General features: G+C 44.1%; 2 protein-coding genes across 2 annotated transcripts; both read right to left on the minus strand.

Moving 5' to 3' along the window:
- Positions 1 to 7,153: 7,153 nt before the first annotated feature.
- On the minus strand, positions 7,154 to 9,699 carry LLPH (LLP homolog, long-term synaptic facilitation factor). The gene is made up of 3 exons (XM_024208053.3): positions 9,614 to 9,699; positions 8,921 to 9,113; positions 7,154 to 8,075 (listed from the first exon to the last, which is right to left on the minus strand). Exons 2-3 carry the CDS (start codon positions 9,099 to 9,101, stop codon positions 7,912 to 7,914), a joined length of 345 nt encoding a protein of 114 aa, XP_024063821.1. The 5' UTR covers positions 9,102 to 9,113; positions 9,614 to 9,699; the 3' UTR covers positions 7,154 to 7,911.
- Positions 9,700 to 10,737: 1,038 nt separating this feature from the next.
- On the minus strand, positions 10,738 to 26,037 carry TMBIM4 (transmembrane BAX inhibitor motif containing 4). Its single transcript, XM_024208051.3, has 7 exons — positions 25,809 to 26,037; positions 24,336 to 24,444; positions 22,008 to 22,113; positions 14,853 to 14,886; positions 14,080 to 14,197; positions 13,529 to 13,574; positions 10,738 to 11,994 (listed from the first exon to the last, which is right to left on the minus strand). The coding sequence occupies exons 1-7, from the start codon at positions 25,912 to 25,914 to the stop codon at positions 11,788 to 11,790; spliced, it is 726 nt and encodes a 241-aa protein (XP_024063819.1). The 5' UTR covers positions 25,915 to 26,037; the 3' UTR covers positions 10,738 to 11,787.
- Positions 26,038 to 26,471: the final 434 nt, after the last annotated feature.

Genomic DNA, 26,471 nt, shown 5'->3' on the forward strand with positions numbered 1-26,471 from the left:
CATCATGGGGGATCTCTGCTCCAGATGTTAATGAACCCACGTCTGCACACACCCAGCTCAGTAGTTATCAGACCAATTCTAGTAATAAATTCTTTATTGGTATACAAAATACTGAAGCTGCTTAACTACATTGTGAGCTCCCTCGAAGGAACACCGCCCATAGCCATGAATGATCAGTTCTTATTGTCTAGCCTGAACAAAATTTTGGTATACTCCCTTGAGCCATCTAGTGTTCTCCCTTGAACCATTGTTCTTTCCCTACAAAAACCCCTAACCATGCTGAAGTAAGTGTTCTGATGCCTGTATCCAAAATTTGCATCAGTTCCATTGGGACTTCATTTTCTCCTGAGTGATCATGCTGGGGGCTCTGCCTGTTTCCAGCACTCTGGACCCTCAGTTACCATCACCTCCCGGGAACCCTGATCTATTCAAGTTTTGCGGAGTGCTGAGAACCCAACCCTCTCTCCCTCTCTCTCGAGGTATAGCCTTCTGACCCTGACTTGTGTGATCAGTCATAGTTTTCTAAACCTGACTTTTATAATCAAATTTAAGTTAGATTTAATATTATAACTGTTTTGTTTGTTTGGCTCCCCTTGTATGGTTACTAGCTGGCAATAACAACTTTCATGGTTAAGCTGGTTGCTTCTCTCTCTCTCCCCCTCATAGATGTTTTTTGACTTCCCACTCGCTCTGCAGTAACACTCCTTGAACCTAAGCTAAAGATTCCTGCAGCGCCTAAAAATCCTGTGGGGTTTGCTCATCGAGTGGGTTACTACCAGAACAATTGTAATATGAAAGGGGGGATAGGGACGTGCTGAATCTGGGGCATATAAGGGTGGCAGCTTGGAAGTGCTGCTCAACCCAGCCTGCTGAGTCCAGGGGCATATAAGGGTGGCATATTGAAAGTGCTGCTTGACCCAGCCTGCTCAGGCGTACTCTATTCTGGTGCGGTGCCCATGGCATATGAGGGCGATAGATTGGAGGTGCTGTTCAATCCAGCCTGCAGAGTCCAAAGGCATATCAGGGTGACAGCTTACAAGTGCTGCTTGACCCAGATTACTGAGTCCAGGGACATATAAGGGGTCAGCTTGAGAGTGCTGATTGACCAGGTCCTCTCAGACACGCTCTGTTAATGTGTGTGTATGTGTTCGTCTGATTCTGGGGCTGGAAGAACCCAGCCCTGGGGAACCTAGGTCCTGCAGGATAGCTCCATTGGGAGGGAACTTGCAGAGGGAGCAGAGCTCCGTATGAGAACACAAGTGACACAAGCAGTACATGGATAGAGTTACAGAACACACACACCCGAGCAGAGTGAACCCTAATAAATGAGCGTACCACAAAATAACAGGCAAATCTGGTAACAAACCTTAACTGTGTTAATGTGGTTTTTGTCTATGAATAAATTAACGATTGAGATGCACTCTTATGATGGTGACACGGACCATATAAATACTCAAAATTACACTTAGTGCTGAAAGAAAAGCACCATGAGTATTTGATTTCCAACACATCGTTGCCATTTTCTTCATAAGAGTCTGCAAATCTCATACATTGCATAGACTATTGATTTTTGTTAGGAACACCTGAAAGACACTAACTTGATAGCCAGTAACCAGTGTCATGGAAAGAGGAGATTCTTGTACAAAAATGAGCCTCCTGCTATAATGCTTTCTTCAACTACTGTCTCCAATGCCGATGCTAAAGAGAACATTAAATGGAATATTTTAGAGAAAGGTGAAGGAGGCAAGGATTCCAGGAAGAATTCTTTCAGTCCCACCTTTCTGTTTCTATATCATTTCAGGAAAAATTATACAATCCTACAGGAAATGGTTTACCTTGAACAAAAGTTCCTATGAAACATCCTTAGTTACAAAGAGACTACTACAGTTAAGATTGTGAGCAACTTTCCATAATAAACCCCATTTTTAATGTCACACACACCTGCATAGAAAGTGGATCAGACAAAGCCTTTGTGAGACATGACGGTTTGAAAAGTCATAGGTTGTAACATTTTCCATACTGCCAAAGCTCAAAAGAGGTTTGGATTAGACACTTCCAATTTGTTTTACTTAGGGGGTCTCCTAAAAGATACCTTTAAATATTTTCAGAAAGCCCTGGTGTTTCTCTCTCTCTTCCTTAGGTACTTTGAATAAACCCACCTCCAACTAAATTACTGGAAGTAAAATCAACACTTGGCCACGAGGGCTATGGGACAGATTTTCAAAGGTATTTTCATACCTAGGCACCTAATGGGGTTTTCCAAAGCACCTAAGCAATTCAGGCACCTAAATCTACTTAATTTCAATGAGACACACCTAACCTGTTTAGGTGCTTTTGAAAATCCCACTGGGTGCATCTGCATCTTTAGGCACCTAAATACTTCCTAAAAACTGACCCTATGCCCTTCCCCTAGCCCTTCAGTAGTGGGAGTGAGACAAAGTCACTAATTTCAACCCAGAGAATGTGGTATTTTTTTTAGAGTAATAAAATATTTACCATTCAATATATCATTCAGCAATGAGGTGTTTAACCACATTAGAGATGGAAAGATCTATTAGGTAGACCAATTATTCACCACCTCTCCCCAGCCAAGAAATAATTAAGTGATACTTAAATGTAAAAGTGAACTGAAAATAACATTTCAAAATTCCCCATCTGCTGGAACTAAAACATGAATTCAGTTCAATACTACCTAAAATATTCCCCTACTCTTTTTTGGTTCCCTGAAATTGTTGCTATAGCACTAATTATGCTCCAGTACCATGGCTACAGTAGCAGGAAATTCCAGTGGAACTGAAGCACAGGAGGTTCAGATAAATTATTTTTTTAAAACCCTATTTGAAGTTCTTCATCTTTATCCTTTTATTGTGCTATTATACAACAGAAACAACCTCCTAAACACTTCAAAGCTCACAGTGTTGAAAATTAAGGAAAATTATAAAAATGCAATCATAAGATTACCTAATAAACTATCACTTGGTTGACATGAGAGATCCTCACTACTCGTTACAATGAAAGTATTTTTTTTCCAATCAGACCATCTACTTATCAAAATGTTCCTCTGCATTTCTCGAACAGAGATATTTAAGATAAACCCTACTTTGTGTTTTCTCCCAGACTGCCCTTCATGCTTACGAAGAGTTTTCCATAAACAGCCACAAAATTATCCTCCTCCTCCTTCTTTCCCATGATGTCTACAAAAAGCTTAGTAACCACTAGACTGCTGTTGTACAGACCATTACCTAACATTGAGATAGTCAAACACTATCTCAATGATTTCTTGTATCCCCTTGTCTAGCTATATCCATCTGTTGTCTTGTCTTACACTTAGACTTGGCTTGTAAGCCCTTTCAGGCAGGGACTCTCTTTTTGTTCTGTTTGTACAGAGCCTGGGGGGTCATAGCCAATATGGTAACAGAAACAAGAAAAATAATTTATAAGAAAGATGCAAGAGCTGAAATTTTTCCATCATTATAACATATTATAAATCTTGTGCTGCAACAAACCTTCACTTGATTACAATTCATAGAATCATAGAATATCAGGGTTGGTAGGGACCTCAGGAGGTCATCTAGTCCAACCCCCTGCTCAAAGCAGGACCAATCCCTAACTAAATCATCCCAGCCAGGGTTTTGTCAAGCCTAACCTTAAAAACCTCTAAGGAAGGAGATTTCACCACCTCCCTAGGTAACCCATTCCAGTGCTTCACCAGCCTCCTAATGAAAAAGTTTTTCCTAATATCCAACCTAAACCTCCCCAACTGCAACTTGAGACCATTACTCCTTGTTCCGTCATCTGGTACCACTGAGAACAGTCTAGATCCATCCTCTTTGGAACCCCCTTTCAGGTAGTTGAAAGCAGCTATCAAATCCCCCCTCATTCTTCTCTTCTGCAGACTAAACAATCCCAGTTCCCTCAGCCTCTCCTCATAAGTCATGTGCTCCAGCCCCCTAATCATTTTTCTTGCCCTCCGCTGGACTCTTTCCAATTTTTCCACATCCATCTTGTAATGTGGGGCCCAAAACTGGACACAGTACTCCAGATGAGGCCTCACCAATGTCGAATAGAGGGGAATGATCACGTCCCTCAATCTGCTGGCAATGCCCCTACTTATACAGCCCAAAATGCCGTTAGCCTTCTTGGCAACAAGGGCACACTGTTGACTCATATCCAGCTTCTCGTCCACTGTAACCCCTAGGTCCTTTTCTGCAGAACTGCTTCCTAGCCATTCGGTCCCTAGTCTGTAGCTGTGCATGGGATTCTTCCGTCCTAAGTGCAGGACTCTGCACTTGTCCTTGTTGAACCTCATCAGGTTTCTTTTGGCCCAATCCTCTAATTTGTCTAGGTCCCTCTGTATCCTATACCTACCCTCCAGCGTATCTACCACTCCTCCCAGATTAGTGTCATCTGCAAACTTGCTGAGGGTGAAATCCACGCCATCCTCCAGATCATTAATGAAGATATTGAACAAAACCGGTCACAGGACCGACCCCTGGGGCACTCCACTTGAAACCGGCTGCCAACTAGACATGGAGCCGTTGATCACTACCCGTTGAGCCCGACGATCTAGCCAGCTTTCTATCCACCTTATAGTCCATTCATCCAGCCCATACTTCTTTAACTTGCTGGCAAGAATACTGTGAGAGACCATATCAAAAGCTTTGCTAAAGTCAAGGAATAACACATCCACTGCTTTCCCCTCATCCACAGAGCCAGTTATCTCCTCATAGAAGGCAATTAGGTTAGTCAGGCATGACTTGCCCTTGGTGAATCCATGCTGATGCTCTTTGCGGATGCTCTTCAGACTAAGACAATTTTCCTGTGGCACCACTGAACCTCTGAAAAACACTCAATCCTTCAGGTCATGCCCACCTGTGGTGATAGCAACAGAGGCTCAGATGGAATGTGGGGGAAGAGGTTAAAGGGAGAGTGCCAAGGCACAGCTGGCAAGGTAAATGAAGCAGCTGGAACATGGCCCCCACTTCTGGTCCTGTCAGAGCAGGAAAGAAATTGACAAAGCACTTTATAAAACCTAGTGCAGTTGGCAATCAATGATTCCTCTCCCACAAGTACGGTATGTATATTGGAGCTTGAAATTACCCTGATTTTGTTATCTACTTTCTTTTTTGCTGAAGAGCAAACAAACATGACACAACTCTAGGCTCCCTCTGCTGGTCCTAGAAACAGCCAAATTCTGTCTTCAATCACACCTGAGAAACCCTTAAACCTCAACAGGGGCGAACACATACAGGAAAGAATGTGGGCCACTGAACGAAAATAGTAAAGAAATACAAAGTGACTTGTTTTTTTTAATTTCTCAGTAAACAGGTAATTCTTTTGTTTAAAAAAACATCACGGGATATTCTCTTCCTTATTAGCCATTTAAAGATAGTTCAAATCTAAAGGACATTTCACATTTAATATTCAAATAGTTTAATTAAATGTATTTTCTGTTTTGCAGTATGACAGCTGTAATGAAATCAGCAGATGGATATTTTCAAAGTACAAACACCAAATATATATTAACTGTACAATATTGGGTAAGTTTATACTTTAATCTACTTAAGTAACCAGGTCAAATTTGAAGTCTCATTATAGGAAACAGACACACAAATTCACAATATTCAAATAGATTTTATGCATACATTTCCCCAATTGCCTCTTAGTAACTTATATGCACTTACTGTTCTGTCCTGCGGGACCTTTTCACCTGATTTCACTTGAGAACTGAAAGGGAAAAGAAATCCCTCCTCCCACAACTCATTAATAAAAAAATAAAAAAATTCTCTTGGAACCTGGAAAAATTTCTTATGTAATAACAGGGCCGCCAAAAGGGGGGAGCAAGTGGGGCAATTTGCCCCAGGTCCCGGGCCCCGCAGGGGCCCCCACGAGTATGTTGGAGGCTCTCCCCGCCTCCGTCTTCCCCCATCCCCCAGCGTCTCAGGTGGTAAGGGGGCGGGGCTGCGAGCTGCGGCCGCGGGAGCTCAGGCCCCGCTGGAAACACCATGCCGCTGCAGCGCTGGACGCGGCGCACTGAGGATCCGGGAGAGGGAGTAAGCGGCATAGTAAAGGGCAGGGGCCAGGCACCCCCCCCGACCCCATCCCCCACAGCCCTGACCCCCAGCTCTGAGCCTAGCCCCTCTGAGCCGGACACCCCCCGACCCCATCCCCCAACAGCCCTGACCCCCAGCTCCAAGCCCAGCCCCTCTGAGCCCCCCCCCCCCGAGCCCAGTCCCCCCACAGCCCAGACCCCCAGTTTCAAGCCCAGTCCCTCTGAGCCAGACACCCCCCGACTCCATCTCCCCACAGCCCTGAGTCCAGTCCCTGTGAGCCAGGCACCCCCCAACCCAAAGCCCAGCTCCCCATCCAGCCCTGGGCAACAGCAGCACCACCCCAGGCAGTGACAGCCCATTGGCACCAACCATCACCATCACCCAGCAACAGCCCATTATATAATTGCAAATATATACATACCATTAAAGCATTTAATGTTTTTAAACAATATATTTAGTGTTTTTTCAAATTATTACAAATTAATTTTTGAATGCATTTCACTAGTTATTTTTTACATTTCCAAATACATGTTACTATAATATTGCAACTTTTTTTTATGGAAGGAGCCCCCGAAATTGCTTTGCTCCAAGCCCCCTGAATCCTCTGGGCGGCCCTGTGTAATGACAACACCAAGCTGACCAACATTTGTTTGTTTTTAACATAGTACCTTAAACTGGTATCTCTTTATTCTAAAAAGCATAAATCTTATTTCCTTTGTGTTGCAGTTACCACATATTACACATACCGACATGTAACCATTGGGCAATCAGAATACTTAGGTCCCAGTTCTGGAATACACTTTACATGGGTGGGGATCTGTGGGTAAAAGATCCTTGAGTGGGCAACATATTGCATGAGTGGGATCTTAATTATATCCATTTTTGAAACAAGAGCCTGTCTTGTAAAGATATAGGGTAACATCCTCATATCTGTCATTATGTACTATTGTTGATTAATATGCAACGTGTAACTGGATGTAGTTAAATAGCATTTGCTATGTAATCACACGATACTTGGGATCTTGTGTCTACTCCGTAAAGTAGGATACAGGAATACCAAATTAAGGAGATATTTGTCTACTTTAAAAAAATCACACATGTATTACCAACATGTTTATTTACCTATATTACAACTGTTCAGAAAAATGTTTAAAGTATAGTTTATATTCATTTTTTTTATTTTTACCCTTTATGCCTTTGAATTCTTTCAGATGGACAATGAAAATCCATTAAGTCTATTTTACTTTCAATTTCTCAGTGCTGTAATGTTTGGGTTGCAAACACAAGGTTTCTTTGTTTAAAAATAACCATTTCTATTCGAATTTTTAAAAATAATTACTAGCAACGTTTTTATTTGTCTTGGGTTTTCAGTGTTTCAATTTGAACCAAATTTCAGTTTATAATGTCTATATAAAGTCACATAATATGTTTTCATAATTTAATACTTCAATATTAAAACAAACATCAGAACTCAAAAAAAAGTTCTACAGGAAAATTAGAGGGACACTATCAATTTACAGAACATGCTTCTGTAAAAATATTTTACCTCCTACAGTGCATAGTTGGTTCCATGGCTTCTCCAGTTGTTCCTGTGTTCAAGACCAACACAGCAACAAGTGAGAAAAATATTTAAAAACGCATAACCACAAATATTGGTCAGAGGACTCAAAGGCAGGTGAAACACTTAGCTAATTTTCTTTTAAATTAACTAGATATAAAATTGATGTCCCTTTCATCAATTTCTGATCTAATAGAGTCTCCAGACTTAATGATAATTTACACTTGGTAGCTGGACCCAGCCTGAGGTGGCCTCTGTTTTCTACATAGTCTCTTTTCCATCCTTCAAACTTCTTCGAAGCTACCATGCTAATCCCTTGGCCACCTTGGATTTGTTTTTTCCTTTAACCCGTTTTGCCTTAAGCTTCTTCCTCTGTCTGGGATTCATCCATACTGGGTACTGTCCATGTTGGTCTAAAAGATTCTTTTTGTTTCTTTTAATCTGTGTGTCCATCTTAACTTCGTCTGAAAAAAGAAAGCATTTACAAAAGTCAATAAAAACATCTGAATCAGCTTCATACAGGATACTTAGAAGCACTAGATTTACAAACAGTAACCGAAATAATCTCTCTTCAAACATGCCACAATTTTTTTAGTCTCGGTATTGACAGTATCAGGAGTTTCCATAAGAGATTTGTTTGTGCCCCCAAAAAAATGCAACACAGGGTGATCCCTTCTAAATAATGCTGTTTGCCATGGCAAAGGAGTGGGTCTGGAGTGTGCATTTGGTCAGATGCTCTTCCCCAAGCCAAGTATCGGTTGCTGAGAGCAGGCGATAGTTGCTTGATGTGGGAGGGAGTGTGCAAACCCATGGAATTTAGGAGCAGGAGCTGGTAATGGAGTCTGTTGTTAGGAGAGAGGAACAATATGGACTATGGTATTACAGTTCAAAGCTACTATTGATTACAGATATTGTCTTTTCTCTAGTGTTGATGGGTGAAATGAAGGGTCACTAGTACCAACTAGAATGAAAAAGAAGTTTTAAAAAAAGCAATTCCCCTCCCCATCCCTCTTGCTACTCCATTCCAGGCTTGAAAACCAGAAAGGTGGCTGTGGGGAGGGACATGAGGGAGGAAGTGGTTGCAGGGAATCCACGAAATAAAGGCAGATGGGAGGGTGGCACACACAGGGAGTTCGTGGGAGGAATGGAGGGATGCAAGTAGCCCCATGGGTGTGCTCTGAGCTCAGCCAACAGAACCCATGAAGTGTCTGATCCAGGGCATAGATTCACAGCTGTATGTTTCAGAACCTAGGCTGTTTTTCCCTCTGGAGACCAATAAATAGCGCTGCAAAATTAAAACCAAACTCACCACCTTGATCTTTAACTTTCTCGGGGGTGACGACCGTTGCTATTTCTTTAACCTCCTCCATTACAATATCAGCATTTGCTTTCAGGATGTTTTTCAATCGGCTGAGTTCCTTCGGCGCATTCTTCTTCCTTTTCTCAGCTCGCATCTTTCTCTTCCATTTACTCCTTAAACTCTTGGCCATTTTTCGTTTTAGCTGAGATGAGGGAGAGGTGACCAAAAAACAACAAACTTAGCTTCCAAAATTGGACACTTCACATTTAAACCAAGCACTTCCCCTCGCCCCCCAACAAACCCCGGACCCCGAGTGGGCGAGGAGAAGCCCGGCCCCTAGCCCTGTGCTGAGATGTGGGTGGGCTCCAAGCAGCCCCCCTCACTCGCTGGACACAGCCGTGAACTGGCCCCGCCCCCGGGCCGCGTGCAGCCCGCGTGCCACGGGTTTCCCAGGTAAGAGCGGGCGCGGCCCGTGGGCTGGAGCGCGGCTCGAGCGGGGGGAGTCGCTACAGGGGAGAGGTCTCCGCCCAGAACCGCCTCGCGACACTCACAGGCGGCCGCGCACACCCCTCCCCCCGTACGGGAAGGCCCCGGCGGAGCACGCGAGCGCCGGGCTCGGACGCTTCACTGGGCAGGGGCCGCACGTGGGCACCTCCCGGCTGGGCCGGGCTGGGGGCCGCGCGCGCTCCATAATCCACTCACCGAGAGTCGCACGGAACCGGCTCCCCCACGCGCCCAACTGCCAGTTGCTCAACAGCACTTGCCTTCCGGTGTCTGTGCGGCGCGTGCGCAGCCCTGCGGGTCGGGATAATGGTGGAACCCGTACACGTATAGAGCCACATTCAGGGGGCGGGGCTTGTGAGCTGCTGAGTTAACCTGTTCAGGGCGGGGGCGGCTGTAGCAAACGTCTCCTGAAAAAGGGAGTGCGCGTGGGGCCAGGCACGTGGTGACCAGCGCGAAGCTAGGGTCCCTAGCTGGCGCGGGATCAATCCTGGCTGGGCCATGAATCCTCTCTGCAGTCTCCCAGGGAGCTGCTGTGCAGCAACAGCAGCCCTGCGGCCAGACCCCGGCTGGTCTTGGAGCAGAACAGCTACAGAAACTGACGCATTACCCTGTATTCTACAGTCTCTAGAGCAGGGGTTCTCAAACTGGGGGTCGGGACCCCTCAGGGGGTTGCGAGCTTATTACATGAGGGGTCATGAGCTGTCAACCTCCACCTCAAACTCCGCTTTGCCTCCAGTATTTATAATGGTGTTAAATATATAAAAAGTGTTTTTAATTTATAAGGGGGGTCACACTCAGAGGTTGCTACGTGAAAAGGGTCACCAGTAAAAAAGTGAGAGAGCCACTGCTCTAGAGTCTAGACAGTGGGTCACTGTTTGCAAGGCACTGCTGCTTTGCCCAGGAGTACAGAGACAGATCTGAGCTGTTGAATTAGACACTAGTTTACTTAGAGGAAAATGCTTTATCTAGTAAAAAGCCCACTGACACAGGTTGAAAATACCTAGGAGAACTTGGTCCTTCAACAGTGTTAATAAACGTACACATTAGCTATACTGGAGGATGGCTAAGTTAGTCTTCCTGGCTTTTGTTTCACGATTGATCATATTCTGATACTAAATAATGTGTTCAACACATCCAACATTTTATTTGCTGATAAAACCCGAGGAAAATAAGGTGCTATTTTCTAGATAAAATAAACAGTAAACACACACAATGTAAAAGTAACCCCAAAGACTGAGACATCTGACCTTGTTACTGAACATTTAAAATTTTATTATATTTCTTAATACAGCTCAAATATAAGGGCAGGTAGAACATTCATTGGCCAACATCTCAGCAAGCCAAATGCATACCTGGTCTTAAACTATCCCAGTTCTTTATTGCTAAAAACAACTTTCACTTTGCCTCCCCTTACTGGCATTCCAAAATTTCACCAGCCTGGAAAAGAGAACCCACATTCACACCAGTACCCAGGTCTCCCAAGTTACAAGTACTGCTGCTAAGCAATGGTTGACATTTTTAGTTCTCTCAGCTATGTGATTTTTGGAGCTCTCCAATTCATACAGCTAGATGAACAGATTTTAGGATTACGATTTTCCAATCTTAATGCATGGAAACATTTATAATTCAATGCTGAGTCAACATTTTTATACGCGCAAAACCACATTCCATCTTTCAATGATATTTATGTTAATCAACAGCTGAAAGATAGATTGCTCAATTATTTATTGCCTAACTCTCTATATTGTTCTGTTTATACTTGACCTTGGTAATAAAATAATCTCATAGCTCTAAACCAGAGTAGATTAAAATATTTTAAAGGAAGTGTAGTTACGTTTTACTAGTTAATAATTCCAAGTCTTTCAAATCAAGAGCCCACTAATATACATTTTTAGAATGACAAAATTTTAGCTTATGTAAAATATCACTATACACTAACAAAATGAAGAGACTTGATTTTATACTATCCAGACAGACTTATGATTCCAAAGGAACCATCCACAACAATTATAGGATAGCAGAAATAAAACGATGGGATTTTCTGACTGTTCATGTTAGGGCTATCAGAAGTTGACAAGCATTTTCATCAAAAGCTACCTTGGTCACAAATAAAGCCTTTACAAAAGTAACTGAAATGGCTGCAGCGTGCAATTAAAGTAAAATATATATTTTGAGCAGAAACTCATCAGTTACATAAAACCCTTTCATCTCTAAGAAAAAGATTCAGTAACCATGGAATGGAAAAACAGGAAGATTCAGTCTCAAAATATACTGCAGTTTGTATATAATCAAAACCAACCCTATTTAGACACAACCCTCTATAAACCAAATTTAACTATTTGAGGAGGAGTTTCACTACAGATCGCCTACAATTATTTTTTATTTAATGCTTCTAGTAGGCGCAGCAGGTGCAAGAACAGATTGATGATATCTAAGTAGAGATTAATGGCAGCCAATATATACTCTTCAGGGGACAGTCTGTGCATCAGCAAATGAGTGTCATAGATGATAAATCCGCAGAACAGCAGCGCTCCCGCAGCAGCAAACAACAGCTCTATTGTCTCACTATAGAAAAACAGCTATAACCAAACGATAACGTGAGAAGGGAAAACATTTGTAAGTTCAAATTTCTTATACAAAGGCACTTTAGTATTAAAACAAAATTACAACTAGACAATTGTAAATATTTTGCCCTAGTACAGGAATATACATATTGCTAAAAGCCAGTAGTAGAAGAGGAAATTCCAAACTTTTGTTTTCCCCACTCAAATTAACACCCCCACCCTTGAGGTCTTAGGTCAGTGTCGCCATTCTTCTGGGAGATGTGAATTAGATATGATTTACTTCAAAACTCAGTATATTTACACATATACTACTGATTCAGTAAGACTACTCACGGTAGTGAAGTTAAGCATGTGCATAAGTATTTGCAGGATAAGGGCCTAAATGAGCTGGGGGGGTTGCTACTGGGTGACGCAAAGTCCTGCCAGGGGCTAAGCACACTGCTTTTGCAGTATTCCAAACTCAAGGAGTAAGACAATGACAAATTGAAGGCCTGGTAGGAATTTGTCTGTTTTTGGTAAGCTGGCTCTAGCATACAGCCTGCACTTTTTTGCAGAAAATACATGTTCAGTGTTGTCTGTCCCAGGGGTTCTCAACCTTCCATTGCACCACAACCCCCTTCTGACAACAAAGTTACTACATGACCCCAGGAGGAGGGCGGAGACCGAGCCCCGCCACCCTGGGTGGGGGTGGAGTTCGGGCTTCTGCCCTGGGTCCCAGCAAGTCTAATGCTGGCCCTGGTGACCCCGTTAAAATGGGATCCCAACCCACTTTGGGGTCCCGACCTCCAGTTTGAGAACAGCTGGTCTATCCCTATCATTCCAAATTTGTGTCATTAGAAGCAATGCCTCAGAGGAAGCTGTACTTTCAGGACAGTAATAGTGAAGGACAATGAAGAAAAAAGAAAAAAAAGTGGCCATCCTGCCTGCATCCAGTCAACCCAGAAATCTAGTTTGATTAAGTTCTTTCCCAATCAAACATACTCCCAATTTTACAGTGCCAAAAACAGCATCCTACTGAAATCAATTTGAAAAATGTGGTCAAAAGGTTACAACATAACCTGTGCCAATAACGTTCATAGATTGCATCAGCAAATACCCACCGCTTTTAATCTTACAATATAAATGAAAGATTTCTACAAAATGGTGACTGAGCAGTACATTTTAAGTTTAATTACAGATAATTCCTCACTACATTAACTTGTAGTCAATTCCCCTTAGAGTTAGCCAATTGGAGACACATACATGATACATTGGCTTATTATAGATCAAGGATAAAATTATCAACAGCACCCAAGTGGCTTAGGAGCCCAGGTCTTATTGAAAGTCAAAGTGTATTGAAAATCAGACTGATGATCCTAAGTCACTTTGGCGCTTTTGATAATTCTATTCCAAGATTTGTATAGATTTTACTCTCTGAGTTCTCAAGCATGTCCTATTCTAACAATTGTACTCTTTTAAAAATATATATATAATTAGGTGCTAAGTATTTTGTTTTAGTTACTAATTATGTCAAACAATCACTTCTAGCCCTGAACACAATATATCTTACCCTCAGGAGACTGGAGAGGATGAAAATCCACAAGCAAGCAAACAGCCTGGAGAAAAAAAAGACATTTGTGTGTTAGTTATATTACTATTATTTCAAAATTTTCTTCAAATTTTTCCATCCCACAGAAAAATACCTTGAATAGTCTAACATTTATTCACATATATATGTGAATACACACAAACACCCCCTCACACCCACCCACCTCTAAGATGCCAACCCTAACATTAAATCTCTCTGTTGCAGGTAGCAATGAAAACTGCTGTTAATGATTTGCTATTTGAAAGTTCCCTGATATTTCAGTGAAAAATACAAATAAATAGTTTGCTAGTGTAATACTAATATTATAGTTTTAAAATTGTTAACATAAATAACAAAACTGCAAAATGAACTATTTGCCAAAGGAGGGGCCGATATAAAAACAAAAATTAAAACTCAGAACACCCATAAGATTCCCTTAAATCAATTACACAACTCAGCTTTCTGTAGGCCTGACTTTTATTCCTGTATCTGTAATACTTGTGCTTTTAAAATAGTCTGATAAGGGAACCTACCCTGCTCCAAATTTGCTGAAGTCTCTCTTGGACTGCAAAGTATACACAGTCAGCCCAAGAAACACAGCAGTAGTCAGAATAAAAGCTTGTAAGACAACTGATACATCATAGAAAGTCACTGTAAACAGAAAAAAGTAAATTATCATTTAAAAAATAGTACACTATGCATATAATAGAACAAGATTTTTGATTTAATAAATGCTTAAACATCATGATGAGTTTTTTATATTTATAGACTGTCAATGTGAGAGCTGGTTAGATTTGACCTAACAATCTTGAGACTCATACGTACAATAAGCGTGTAACATATGCTTCTACGTTTGCTGGTTCTTAACATTTCTGGTATAGGGTTAGCTTTCTTAAATGGGCACGTCAAATCTTTTGTACCTGTGCTAAAAAACACTGTCAGACTTGTGCAAGGAAAGCCCGATCCAAGAGCAGAGAGGGAAGAGAGAGTACTAATCCCATTCCTGCAATGGGAAAGTGGCATCTTTTCTCCTACTCTTTAACAGTCAAGTCATAGGGATACAAAGCAAATGTAGAACTTCTATTTTTTCTGTTTAACAGGAAGAAAGGATGACAATCTGATTTCCTCCCTCTGCTCCCGTGACTTTGCTACACATGTTGAAATCGTGTGCAAATCCAAAATAAGAGCTCCGTCACCAGCCAGGCCACATTTGGCAGTTTTAATCAGCAATGGGTGCAACGTGTCCGATTCCTTTCCCTATTTCTGTCTGAAATCAACAGGCAGTATTAGAATGACTAACGTTTACCTGTAATAGCAACAGTCAACGCTTCCAAAAGGGTCTATGAGAAGAAATAGAAAAAAAAAAAAAGCATAAACTAAAGATAGTCATATGAAAACACTGTACACATTCGCCAGTTTGTAGTTTAAGTATTTTGCTACATAATCTTTTACTATATGCAGAATGTACCGTGTGCTATAGAAACATGTTAGTTTGTTAAAAAACTTTCAGTTTTAAAAAATAAAACTCTCAGTAAGACAAAAAATGGAAAATACAGTATGTCTTGCTATCCAGGAGAGAGCATAATTGTTAGGCTGTAAAATAAAAATTACATGTATCTCCTTCCTTTCTCCATTTATGCTACATGACAATTTTAAGTAATGTGCCTAACAAATTTCCCTTAAATAACAATAAAAAGGTAGGTAGGTTTATCAGAACTGTTATTATAACCGAACTGTTTTCAGTTTCTCTGTCTGTATATTTTTCAGTATTAAAATACTTTCTTAGGGGGAATTTTAGGACTATGAGGTGGAAGTATGTACTTGTGTCCTTAACTTCTTTCCCTTGACCAATTAGCTTGAAATCAAATCCACTACTGTTGTATTGGCACAAGACTGAAACAAAACTTGGAATTTTCCTTCGTTTTAATATTCATTAAAGAAACATGAGGGGGAAAAAAAAGTTTTCAGAACAGTACCTTGGCTGTTTTTATCCTGTTTACTCTTGGGAGAATTCTGTGGTACTGCATGCCTGCAGAAAATGCCCCCCCCCCCGCAATTCCTTTGCGTCCCTGCAGAAAATGACAGGGAAGCAAAGGGAAGCCAAGGGCGGGGGTGTAGGGATGACCATGGGCGCAGTTTTGGGGGGGCATTGCTCCCCCCAAACAGAGGTGAGGTATGGGGGGCACTCCCCCCACCCCCAATTTCTGCAAGCGCAGAGCTGTCCAGCTGAAGGAGGCTGTGCCTGGGCTCCAATGATTCTGCAGCTGAATGCTGCCTCCTGGGTCCTAGTGCCAGTCATGCAGCGAACCAGCTGAGCGGCGAACAGCAGAGGCTAACAGAGGGAGTTTGCCTGGGAGTTCGCCTGGAGAGAGCTCACTGAGGCTTTCATCTGCAGGTTTCTCTGAGTAGTTCCTGCAACAGCCGAGGAAGCTCTTAAGAGGACAGGGATATGGAAGGTGAGCGATCAGCTGTTGTAACCTGCACAGGTTGTGCCATGTTTGTCTTTCTTCCACAGGACACAAGCGACTTTGTCTGTACAAAGTGCAAGCTGGTCTCCATATTGGAAGAGAAGGTTCGAGGGCTGGAGAAACGAGTATCAACACTGCGTTGCATAAGGGAAAATGAAGATTTCCTGGACAGACGTCAGGAGATGCTTCTACGGCCACAATGTTCTGAAGATTCAGAGCAGGCGCAGCAGGGACAGAAGGATTGTGAAGAGGTTTGGCAGCATGTGACCTCCAGAAGGAGAAAGAGGAGCGTCCATGCACCAGCAATGGAGATACAGGTGAGCAATCGTTTCCATGTTCTCTCCACAGGTACTAATGTGGAGACTGGACTAGATGACCCATCTGAGGGAAGGGAGCAGAAGGAGACTCCACCGATTGGAAGGCAAAAGATGCACTGTCCTAGGGATGGGGGTTCCACGACCACCACTCCCAAGAGGAGGAGGAGGGTGGTGGTGGTCGGGAACTCCCTCCTCAGGGGGACTGAGTCATCTATCTGCCGCCCCGACTGGGAAAACCAAGAGGTCTGCTGCTTGCCAGGAGCTAGGATACACGATGTGACGGAGAGACTGCCGAGACTCATCAAGCCCTCGGATCGCTACCCCTTCCTGCTTCTCCACGTGGGCACCAATGATACTGCCAAGAATGACCTTGAGCGGATCACTGCAGACTACGTGGCTTTGGGAAGAAGGATAAAGGAGTTTGAGGCGCAAGTGGTGTTCTCGTCCATCCTCCCTGTGCAAGGAAAAGGCCTGGGTAGAGACCGTCGAATCGTGGAAGTCAATGAATGGCTACGCAGGTGGTGTCGGAGAGAAGGCTTTGGATTCTTCGACCATGGGATGGTGTTCCAAGAAGGAGGAGTGCTAGGCAGAGACGGGCTCCACCTAACGAAGAGAGGGAAGAGCATCTTCGCCAGCAGGCTGGCTAACCTAGTGAGGAGGGCTTTAAACTAGGTTCACCGGGGGAAGGAGACCAAAGCCCTGAGGTAAGTGGGGAAATGGGATCCTGGGAGGAAGCACAAGCAAGAGAGCGCAAGAGGGGAGGACTCCTGTCTCATGCTGAGAAAGAGGGACGATCGATGAGTTATCTTAAGTGCCTATACACAAATGCAAGAAGCATGGGAAACAAGCAGGGAGAACTGGAAGTCCTGGCACAGTCAGGGAACTATGATGCGATTGGAATAACAGAGACTTGGTGGGATAACTCACATGACTGGAGTACTGTCATGGATGGATATAAACTGTTCAGGAAGGACAGGCAGGGCAGAAAAGGTGGGGGAGTTGCGTTGTATGTAAGAGAGGAGTATGACTGTTCAGAGCTCCGGTATGAAACTGCAGAAAAACCTGAGAGTCTCTGGATAAAGTTGACAAGTGTGAACAACAAGGGTGATGTCGTGGTTGGAGTCTGCTATAGACCACCAGACCAGGGGGATGAGGCTTTCTTCTGGCAACTAGCAGAAGTTGCTAGATCGCAGGCCCTGGTTCTCATGGGAGACTTTAATCACCCTGATATCTGCTGGGAGAGCAATACAGCGGTGCACAGACAATCCAGGAAGTTTTTGGAAACTGTAGGGGACAATTTCCTGGTGCAAGTGCTGGAGGAACCAACTAGGGGCAGAGCTTTTCTTGACCTGCTGCTCACAAACAGGGAAGAATTAGTAGGGGAAGCAAAAGTGGCTGGGAACCTGGGAGGCAGTGACCATGAGATGGTCGAGTTCAGGATCCTGACACAAGGAAGAAAGGAGAGCAGCAGAATACGGAACCTGGACTTCAGAAAAGCAGACTTTGACTCCCTCAGAGAACAAATGGGCAGGATCCCCTGGGAGAATAACATGAAGGGCAAAGGGGTCCAGGAGAGCTGGCTGTATTTTAAAGAATCCTTATTGCGGTTGCAGGAACAAACCATCCCGATGTGTAGAAAGAATAGTAAATATGGCAGGCGACCAGCTTGGCTAAACAGTGAAATCCTTGCTGATCTTAAATGCAAAAAAGAAGCTTACAAGAAGTGGAAGATTGGACAAATGACCAGGGAGGAGTATAAAACTATTGCTCAGGCATGCAGGAATGAAATCAGGAAGGCCAAATCACACTTGGAGTTGCAGCTAGCAAGAGATGTTAAGAGTAACAAGAAGGGTTTCTTCAGGTATGTTAGCAACAAGAAGAAAGTCAAGGAAAGTGTGGGCCCCTTACTGAATGAGGGAGGCAACCTAGTGACCGAGGATGTGGAAAAAGCTAATGTACTCAATGCTTTTTTTGCCTCTGTCTTCACGAACAAGGTCAGCTCCCAGACTGCTGCACTGGGCAGCACAATATGGGGAGAAGGTGACCAGCCCTATGTGGAGAAAGAAGTGGTTCGGGACTATTTAGAAAAACTGGACGTGCACAAGTCCATGGGGCCAGATGCGCTGCATCCGAGGGTGCTAAAGGAGTTGGCGGATGAGATTGCAGAGCCATTAGCCATTATTTTTGAAAACTCATGGCGATCGGGGGAGGTCCCGGATGACTGGAAAAAGGCTAATGTAGTGCCCATCTTTAAAAAAGGGAAGGAGGAGGATCTGGGGAACTACAGGCCAGTCAGCCTCACCTCAGTCCCTGGAAAAATCATGGAACAGGTCCTCAAGGAATCAATTATGAAACAGTTAGAGGAGAGGAAAGTGATCAGGAACAGTCAGCATGGATTCACCAAGGGGAAGTCGTGCCTGACTAACCTAATTGCCTTCTATGATGAGATAACTGGCTCTGTGGATGAGGGGAAAGCAGTGGATGTGTTATTCCTTGACTTTAGCAAAGCTTTTGATACGGTCTCCCACAGTATTCTTGCTGCCAAGTTAAAGAAGTATGGGCTGGATGAATGGACTGTAAGGTGGATAGAAAGCTGGCTAGATCGTCGGGCTCAACGGGTAGTGATCAATGGCTCCATGTCTAGTTGGCAGCCGGTTTCAAGCGGAGTGCCCCAAGGGTCGGTCCTGGGGCCGGTTTTGTTTAATATCTTTATTAATGATCTGGAGGATGGTGTGGACTGCACTCTCAGCAAGTTTGCAGATGACACTAAACTAGGAGGCGTGGTAGATACACTAGAGGGTAGGTATAGGATACAGAGGGACCTAGACAAATTAGAGGATTGGGCCAAAAAAAACCTGATGAGGTTCAACAAGGATAAGTGCAGAGTCCTGCACTTAGGACGGAAGAATCCCATGCACTGCTACAGACTAGGGACCGAATGGCTAGGTAGCAGTTCTGCAGAAAAGGACCTAGGGGTCACAGTGGACGAGAAGCTGGATATGAGTCAACAGTGTGCTCTTGTTGCCAAGAAGGCTAACGGCATTGTGGGCTGTATAAGTAGGGGCATTGCCAGCAGATCGAGGAACGTGATCGTTTCCCTTTATTCGACATTGGTGAGGCCTCATCTGGAATACTGTGTCCAGTTTTGGGCCCCACACTACAAGAAGGATGTGGAAAAATTGGAAAGAGTCCAGCGGAGGGCAACAAAAATGATTAGGGGTCTGGAGCACATGACTTATGAGGAGAGGCTGAGGGAACTGGGATTGTTTAGTCTCCAGAAGAGAAGAATGAGGGGGGATTTGATAGCAGCCTTCAACTACCTGAAGGGGGGTTCCAAAGAGGATGGAGCTCGGCTGTTCTCAGTGGTGGCAGATGACAGAACAAGGAGCAATGGTCTCAAGTTGCAGTGGGGGAGGTCCAGGTTGGATATTAGGAAACACTATTTCACTAGGAGGGTGGTGAAGCACTGGAATGCGTTACCTAGGGAGGTGGTGGAGTCTCCTTCCTTGGAGGTTTTTAAGGGCCGGCTTGACAAAGCCCTGGCTGGGATGATTTAGTTGGGAATTGGTCCTGCTTTGAGCAGGGAGTTGGACTAGATGACCTCTTGAGGTCCCTTCCAACCCTGATATTCTATGATTCTATGATTCTATGCTCTCCTATGTGCTGGGAGCCTTCCTGTTTTCTATGCAACAGTGAGTGTCCACAGTGGGGCTGGGTAAGTGCGGGGTGGGGGAAATGAGGGAAGGAGATGGGGGGGAGGGGAAGAGGCAGTGTGGAAGGAAGGAGGGGTGGAACAGGGCAGGGGGAGGAGGATGGAGGAGTAGCAGTGGGGGAGGAGGAGATGGGGAAGAAAAGGGGATAGGGGAATCGCGCAGGGAAGCAGGAGCCCAGCATGCGGCATCCTCTCGGCAGCAACTGGGGCTCCCCTGTTAAGCAGGCCCATTGAGCCCTCACCTTGACAAGCCCCAGCCCCCTACACCTGGACTCCCTGATGAGCCCCCCCACCAGATCCCCACCCCACTGAGCCCCAACCAGCTGCACTTGGACCCCCACCCAGCCCCACTCCCTCAGCACCCAGACCCCCCCACCAAACCCCATCTCCCCATACCCAGGCTCCCCCTCCCCCCGCTGAGCCCCAACCACGTTCACCTGGATTCCCTGCAGAATCCCATTGCCCCTGCACCTGGAACCCCCCCCCCAACGAGCCCCTGTGCATCCAGATCTGCCAGTGAGCCACCCGCACCCAGATTGCCGCGCACAGAAACCTCTCACCCCACACCTGGATCCCGCCCCCACTAAGGCCCTCCACACTTGGATCCTGCTGGGCTGAGCCTGCCTACCCACACCTGGTATTTCTGGGGCCGGCCCAGCCCTTACCACTGCATCAGGGTCGGGTGCAGCCTCACTGCCGAGTCCCTGTACTGGAGGAGGTGGGGGCTTCGGGGTGATTCCCACCTCAGTGCAGCCAGTGACCTGTGCTCCCCACTGCCATGCTGGAGCCACATTTATTTACTGACAAATAAAATTTGCAGATTTTTAAAATATTGCGTGCATAATTTTTAATTTTTTGGCACAGAATTTCCTTGGGAGTACCTGTTCTGAGCCCTCACTTTCTTTAAACCTATTATGTCCCAAACTTACAGTTTTGTCCTATCCTTTCTGCAGTGTGTAATGTTTAAACTGTTGAGGAAAACTATTGGAATGCAACATTCCATACTGTACTTGGATGCAACTTTGACAAAAATTATTTTAAACAACTGGAATAAACCCTGAAAGTTTTCTGCATCACAAGTTCAGAAACAGACAAATATAAATCTACATTCTAATTAAGATAACTGACCCCCTGCATTGTTTTTGGAGAAAACATCTTTGTATCTTATAAGACAGGAGAACCTGGTAGCTATCTTCAAATTTGAAGAATACAATTTACACCACTTCTTCCAAGATGTCAAAGCCAGAGGAATGCTAGTGGTGCAACCAACGCGCCTCTTTTTGGCAGACTGAACTGTCCCATTACTTGGGACAAGAATTCCTTAGGCTGTCGGAGGGTGACTGTGATAACTACAAAATTCTACATATGGGCTGACTGGTAGTTATATACTATCATGTATGGGATCAAAATTTGAGATTAGCTCATTCATATGCTCTTTGGATTGGAAAGATGCTCAAAACTCTTAACACCAAGAAGGAGAAAATAGATTTTAATCTTCTACAGTAGAAGCCCCTACTGGTCCCTGTCAGCAACTGTACTTGATCTCAGTTATCAACTATTTAACCGTTTAGTACGTATGGTAACACAGAAATTTCCTTGAGTCCTATGTTTCCTATTCAGCATCTTATAGACAAAAAAAGGCCTTAAAGTCAAGGGGGATATTAAAAAAGAAAGAAGACAAAAAAAAAAAAGAAAAGAAAACTTTGCTGAGGCCTGTTTAAAGCCCCAAGACAATGTATTCTTTCCATAAGGAAGCTTGCAGAAGACTGAGTGGAGGATATCAGGGAACAAGGTGTGGCCGAAGCATACAAAAATTCAAACCGACTAAGAATTTTATACTATACTTTGCAAAAAGGTACAATGAAATAAATTAGCAACCACTGGTTTGTTTTAAAAAGCTGTTTGCAAATAACATTTTCATTAAACATTACTCTTGTAAAGAATGAAGTTATAAGGATACTTACAAATCCAAAGAGTAGGTATAAATTAACAGGATGCTGATGTCTATACAGGGTTAGTGCTAAAATCATAACCAAAGATCCAAGCACAGATACCAAAAGCAAAGCAGGGCTGTAAAGTTTGACACAGGAAAGTCAGAGTTAAATAAAAGTAGTAACACTACTTCTCAGGTTTTCTTAAGAAGCTAATACTTACACCATATGTTTACAGTAACACTAAATTGAGGGGTGTGAGAGTTCCTTATACCAAAAGATACAGGCTGTTCAGAGATCTATTAGCTGGATCTAAAACAGTGATCTATTATGCTTGTCTTTGGACGGGAAAAAATAAGCCTATTACATATGCAAAATGTAAGAAGATATTTTTAACTGTAAATAAAAAAATCCATAATACTTGTACACGTGGGCTCTGATTCTGCAAACACATACGAGTAATTTTATGCTCTAATCACACAGAATTCAACATAAACATTAACTAGTAATTTGCTGCTGAAATGAAATGGATAAAGTAGTTCCCCAAGCAAAACATAAGAAGTTTCTGAATTAGATGGGGGGTTTCCAACTATGGCCATGTCTACACTACAGAGCTTACAGCACTGTAGCGCTGCTAGTGCAGATGCTCTAAGCTGATGAAGGAGAGCTCTCCTGCCGACACAACACTGTCTACACCTGCGCTTAGGTCAGTATAACTTATGTCGCTCAGGAGTGTGTTGCTTATTCACACCCCTGAACAACAGAAGTTATACCGACCTAAGCTGTAGTGTAGACATGGTCTATAAATATAATCAAGTAAATATTTTATACGCAACAGAGGGTCCTGTGGCACCTTTAAGACTAACAGAAGTATTGGAGCATAAGCTTTCGTGGGTGAATGCCCACTTCATCAGACTTCTCAGGAAATCAGTGGTGTCACGGAGATAGCTGGGAGTGCTGGTGGCGTAGGGTCTGAGTAGGGAGTCCACGTATCCAGACAGTCCTTCAGTGAGAGTGCCAATGCCCGAGATGATGGGGCGTCCAGGATTTCCAGGTTTGTGGATCTTGGGTAGTAGATAGAATAACCCCGGTCGGGGCTCTAAGGGTATGTTGATTTGTTCCTGGGTTAGTGTAGGGAGTGTCCTGAGTAGATGGTGCAGTTTCTTAGTGTATTCCTCAGTGGAATCTGAGGAAAGTGGCCTGTAGAATTTGGTATTGGAGAGTTGTCTGGCAGCCTCCTTCTGGTAGTCAGACCTGTTCATGATGACAACAGCACCTCCTTTATCAGCCTCTTTGATGCTAATGTCAGGGTGGTTTCTGAGGCTGTGGATGGCATTGCGTTCTGCACGACTTAGGTTATGAGGCAAGCGATGTTGTTTTTCCACAATTTCTGCCTGTGCACGTTGGCGGAAGCATTTTATGTATAGGTCCAGACTGTCATTTCGACCCTCAGGAGGAGTCCATGTGGAGTAGTTCTTCCTGTCTGATGAAGTGGGCATTCACTCATGAAAGCTTATGCTCCAATACTTCTGTTAGTCTTAAAGGTGCCACAGGACCCTCTGTTGCTTTTTACAGATTCAGACTAACACGGCTACCCCTCTGATATTTTATACGGTATCCATTATATAGCATTTTGTGATGCTGTTTTATTGAAATTGGAGAGAAAAGAAAAGTTAAGGCAAAATTACAAGAGCGTATGTGGCACAGTGCCTGAGAGGGAAAGTTCTAGATAGAATCATACAGATGGAAAAACAACTCAAATAGGATCAGTTGTGGTGAAGGGACACTAGTAGAAACAGTAAGGAACATTGAAGTGCAGTGGATACAATTTCTGAGGCAGAAAGAATCAGGTATGTGAAGAATTTCAGGGTAATTCTCAGTGAGTCAGCAATGGCCAGGAAGCCAGAAACGGTGATTGAGGATGGGGCGAGATATGGTCCAGCTTCCTGGGACACGAAAGTGACAGTTTGACTATAGAGCATCCAAACACTGAGTCAAAAAGCAGGGATTTAGGAAGACCATAAGAAAGAAAACGGCATTAGGTGAGATGTGAAATGATTAAGGCATGTATCTCAGCAGAGAGAGGATCAGGATATGTAAAAAGATAGGAAAGAGAAATATGGGAAGAAAGTAAACAAGATCTAGTCAAATTCTAAGATTTCTAGAGAGAAATACAATTAAAGAGAATTATAGAACCAAAGACAAAGAAGGTGTTTTACTCAGAATATATCTGGGAGATGTAAAAATATTAATATAATTAAATATCCTCTCTCCCTTCCCTCCCACAAATTCCAAAGTGACCATTGCACTAGCTACATTTTACTTTTTGAAAAGATTTCCCATTTCATTTAAGAACTTTACCTTTCATGCACAAACGTCTGAACTGGAGTAGAGTAGAGAAAAATTGCAGACGTCACTGTGGTCAAAAGAACTTGAATTGAAAGAATACTGTAGACTTTTCGTAGAAAAGCTGGGATAAAGAAACAAAAATGACGTCACCTTTGAATACTCATTGCTGACAGCAAATTCAATCTGAGTTTGCAATGTGACATGGAAGCAACAGAAACTGACATAATTATTGAACTGCATAAAAACATGTCACAGAACAAAGCAGTAACAGTCCTTTCACCATACAGCTCTAATGCACCTGCACAGTATGTGGAGATATAACTAGGTGCAACGGGATGAAAGGAAGAAAATTTAGGCTATTAGATCATAAAACAGTCTCCCAAGATGGTAAAAGACCCTTACTTGGGATATTACATAAAAAAGACCGCTGAAAAATCCTGTATTGGCAGAGACACGGTCCCAAATGATTTAAGTGTATTGAATATGTTTATAAACACAGACCCACACATTTAGAGCAAAAAAAGTCTCTTCACCTTGTCACCATCTGAATTCTTAAGATCAAGAAAAAATATCTGTTTTTCTACACCTATAGTAGCTATTTTCCCTTCATTCAAAACCTCCAGTCTCCCTGACTAACTTTTTAAAAGTTATTCTAGTTCTAGAAGCCAAATTTGACATTTATGTTTCCTCCATAACAATGCTTGAAGTTCAAACTGAATACTAGAGACTAAATCACCCAGTGAGAAAAAAAAGTCAAATCTGAATAGAAGAGTTCACAACTCTTTCCTGCGTTCTGATAAGAGACAGTACCTCAAGTAAGGAGGGTGAAATTCACCCTTGTGCAGAATGCCAGTGCAAGGCCTGTGTCCTGCTTAAACTGGTTGTAAGTGGTGCACTGACTTTCTGCTGATTCTGCATAAATTATATTCAGAAAGTTAAGAGAGTAACATATAAATTAAAGCTATAACCATCAAGTGATCGATTAAGCAGATGGGATAGCAGGAAATTCCTCTTACATGAATCTTAGAATTATCTTTGAATCCACTTTTATAATAAAACAAGTTGACCTTCCCCTGGACTGTACTCATCCTGGGTAAGTGCTTGGTGAATTACCCTAGATTGGGTACTAGGAGAAAAAATAGCCACCCGGTGTTTTCAGACCTACTGAAGGGAGCTGGGTTACACTGCCTGCCCCTCGGATTGCAGCACTCAGAGTGTACGCAGGAAAAAACAGAAAGTGAAACACTGGCAAAGCCAAGCAGACTAGGACCGGTCTGCCCCAGCTGAGAGCGAAAGCAGCAGCCGGGGGTTTGTGGGGCAGCGAACCCAGAGTGTCACCGCCTTGGCTACCGGGGCACCGAGGGGTAAAGGCCCCGCGGGGGAGGGGAGGGGAGGGGGGAGTCCAAGCTAAAGGGGGCCCCGGCAGGCCCCGCAGGGGGAGCCCCACACGCTAACGGGGGGCTCCGGCCCGAGTCCGGGTCTCACCCATGCGGATGTGGACACTGGCCGAGGCCACGTTGCTGCCGTAGTTGAAGTCATCCTCGATGGAGGACCGGGGGTACCGCGGATCCTCCGCCGCCGCCGCCTCCATCGCCACCGTCACCAGGCCGGGCGCCTCCGTCCGTCCGACTGTGGCTGCAGCAAAGCAACCGACGTTCGCCCCGCGGGCTTCCGGGTGAGACAATCAAACTCCGAGACACCGAGCCAGCCACAGAACCGCCGAGAGCATCGATCGCGGGGCAGCCTGGCTCCCGCCCCTCCCTGCGCAGCGCGCCTGCCGGGGATTAAGGCAGAGCGAGCAGCGCGGGGAGCTCCTGGTGGGACAGGCGGGTCTGGGACGTCAGCGCCCGGGCAGCCCGCGTGCGCCCCGAAGGAAAACAAGACACATGTTGCAACTTGCTCCCGTCGCTGCGAATATTAGTTCTTGCCTCCGTGGCTGCGGACAGCGCCCGACCGCACGTTGGCGGTTCCCGTTTAGCCGGGCGGGGTATTTCCTCCACACTAATTTAACCCTAAAATCCTTTATTAAATCCAGAGCCAAATGGTGTTTATACAAGTGCGCTAAGACTGCCCCCCAAAGCCTAACTAATAGGCAGGCTACTACACCCAAACGGTAACAAAACATTTATAAGCATTTGATCAAGATAT

This window comes from Terrapene carolina, unplaced genomic scaffold (genome assembly GCF_002925995.2).
Source record: "Terrapene carolina triunguis isolate 2854851 unplaced genomic scaffold, T_m_triunguis-2.0 Scaffold68, whole genome shotgun sequence".
NCBI classification, from domain to species: domain Eukaryota; kingdom Metazoa; phylum Chordata; order Testudines; family Emydidae; genus Terrapene; species Terrapene triunguis.

Bases quoted from the DNA above. Each gene is read 5' to 3' on its own strand.
- LLPH (XM_024208053.3), bottom strand. From the start codon at position 9,101: ATGGCCAAGAGTTTAAGGAGTAAATGGAAGAGAAAGATGCGAGCTGAG. The intron at 8,076-8,920 runs GTGAGTTTGGTT...TTCTTTTTTCAG, and splicing joins GAAAGTTAAAGATCAAGGTG to ACGAAGTTAAGATGGACACA.
- TMBIM4 (XM_024208051.3), bottom strand. From the start codon at position 25,914: ATGGAGGCGGCGGCGGCGGAGGATCCGCGGTACCCCCGGTCCTCCATC. The intron at 24,445-25,808 runs GTGAGACCCGGA...TCTTTATCCCAG, and splicing joins CAGTGTCCACATCCGCATGG to CTTTTCTACGAAAAGTCTAC. The intron at 22,114-24,335 runs GTAAAGTTCTTA...CAAACTTTACAG, and splicing joins CAGACGTTTGTGCATGAAAG to CCCTGCTTTGCTTTTGGTAT.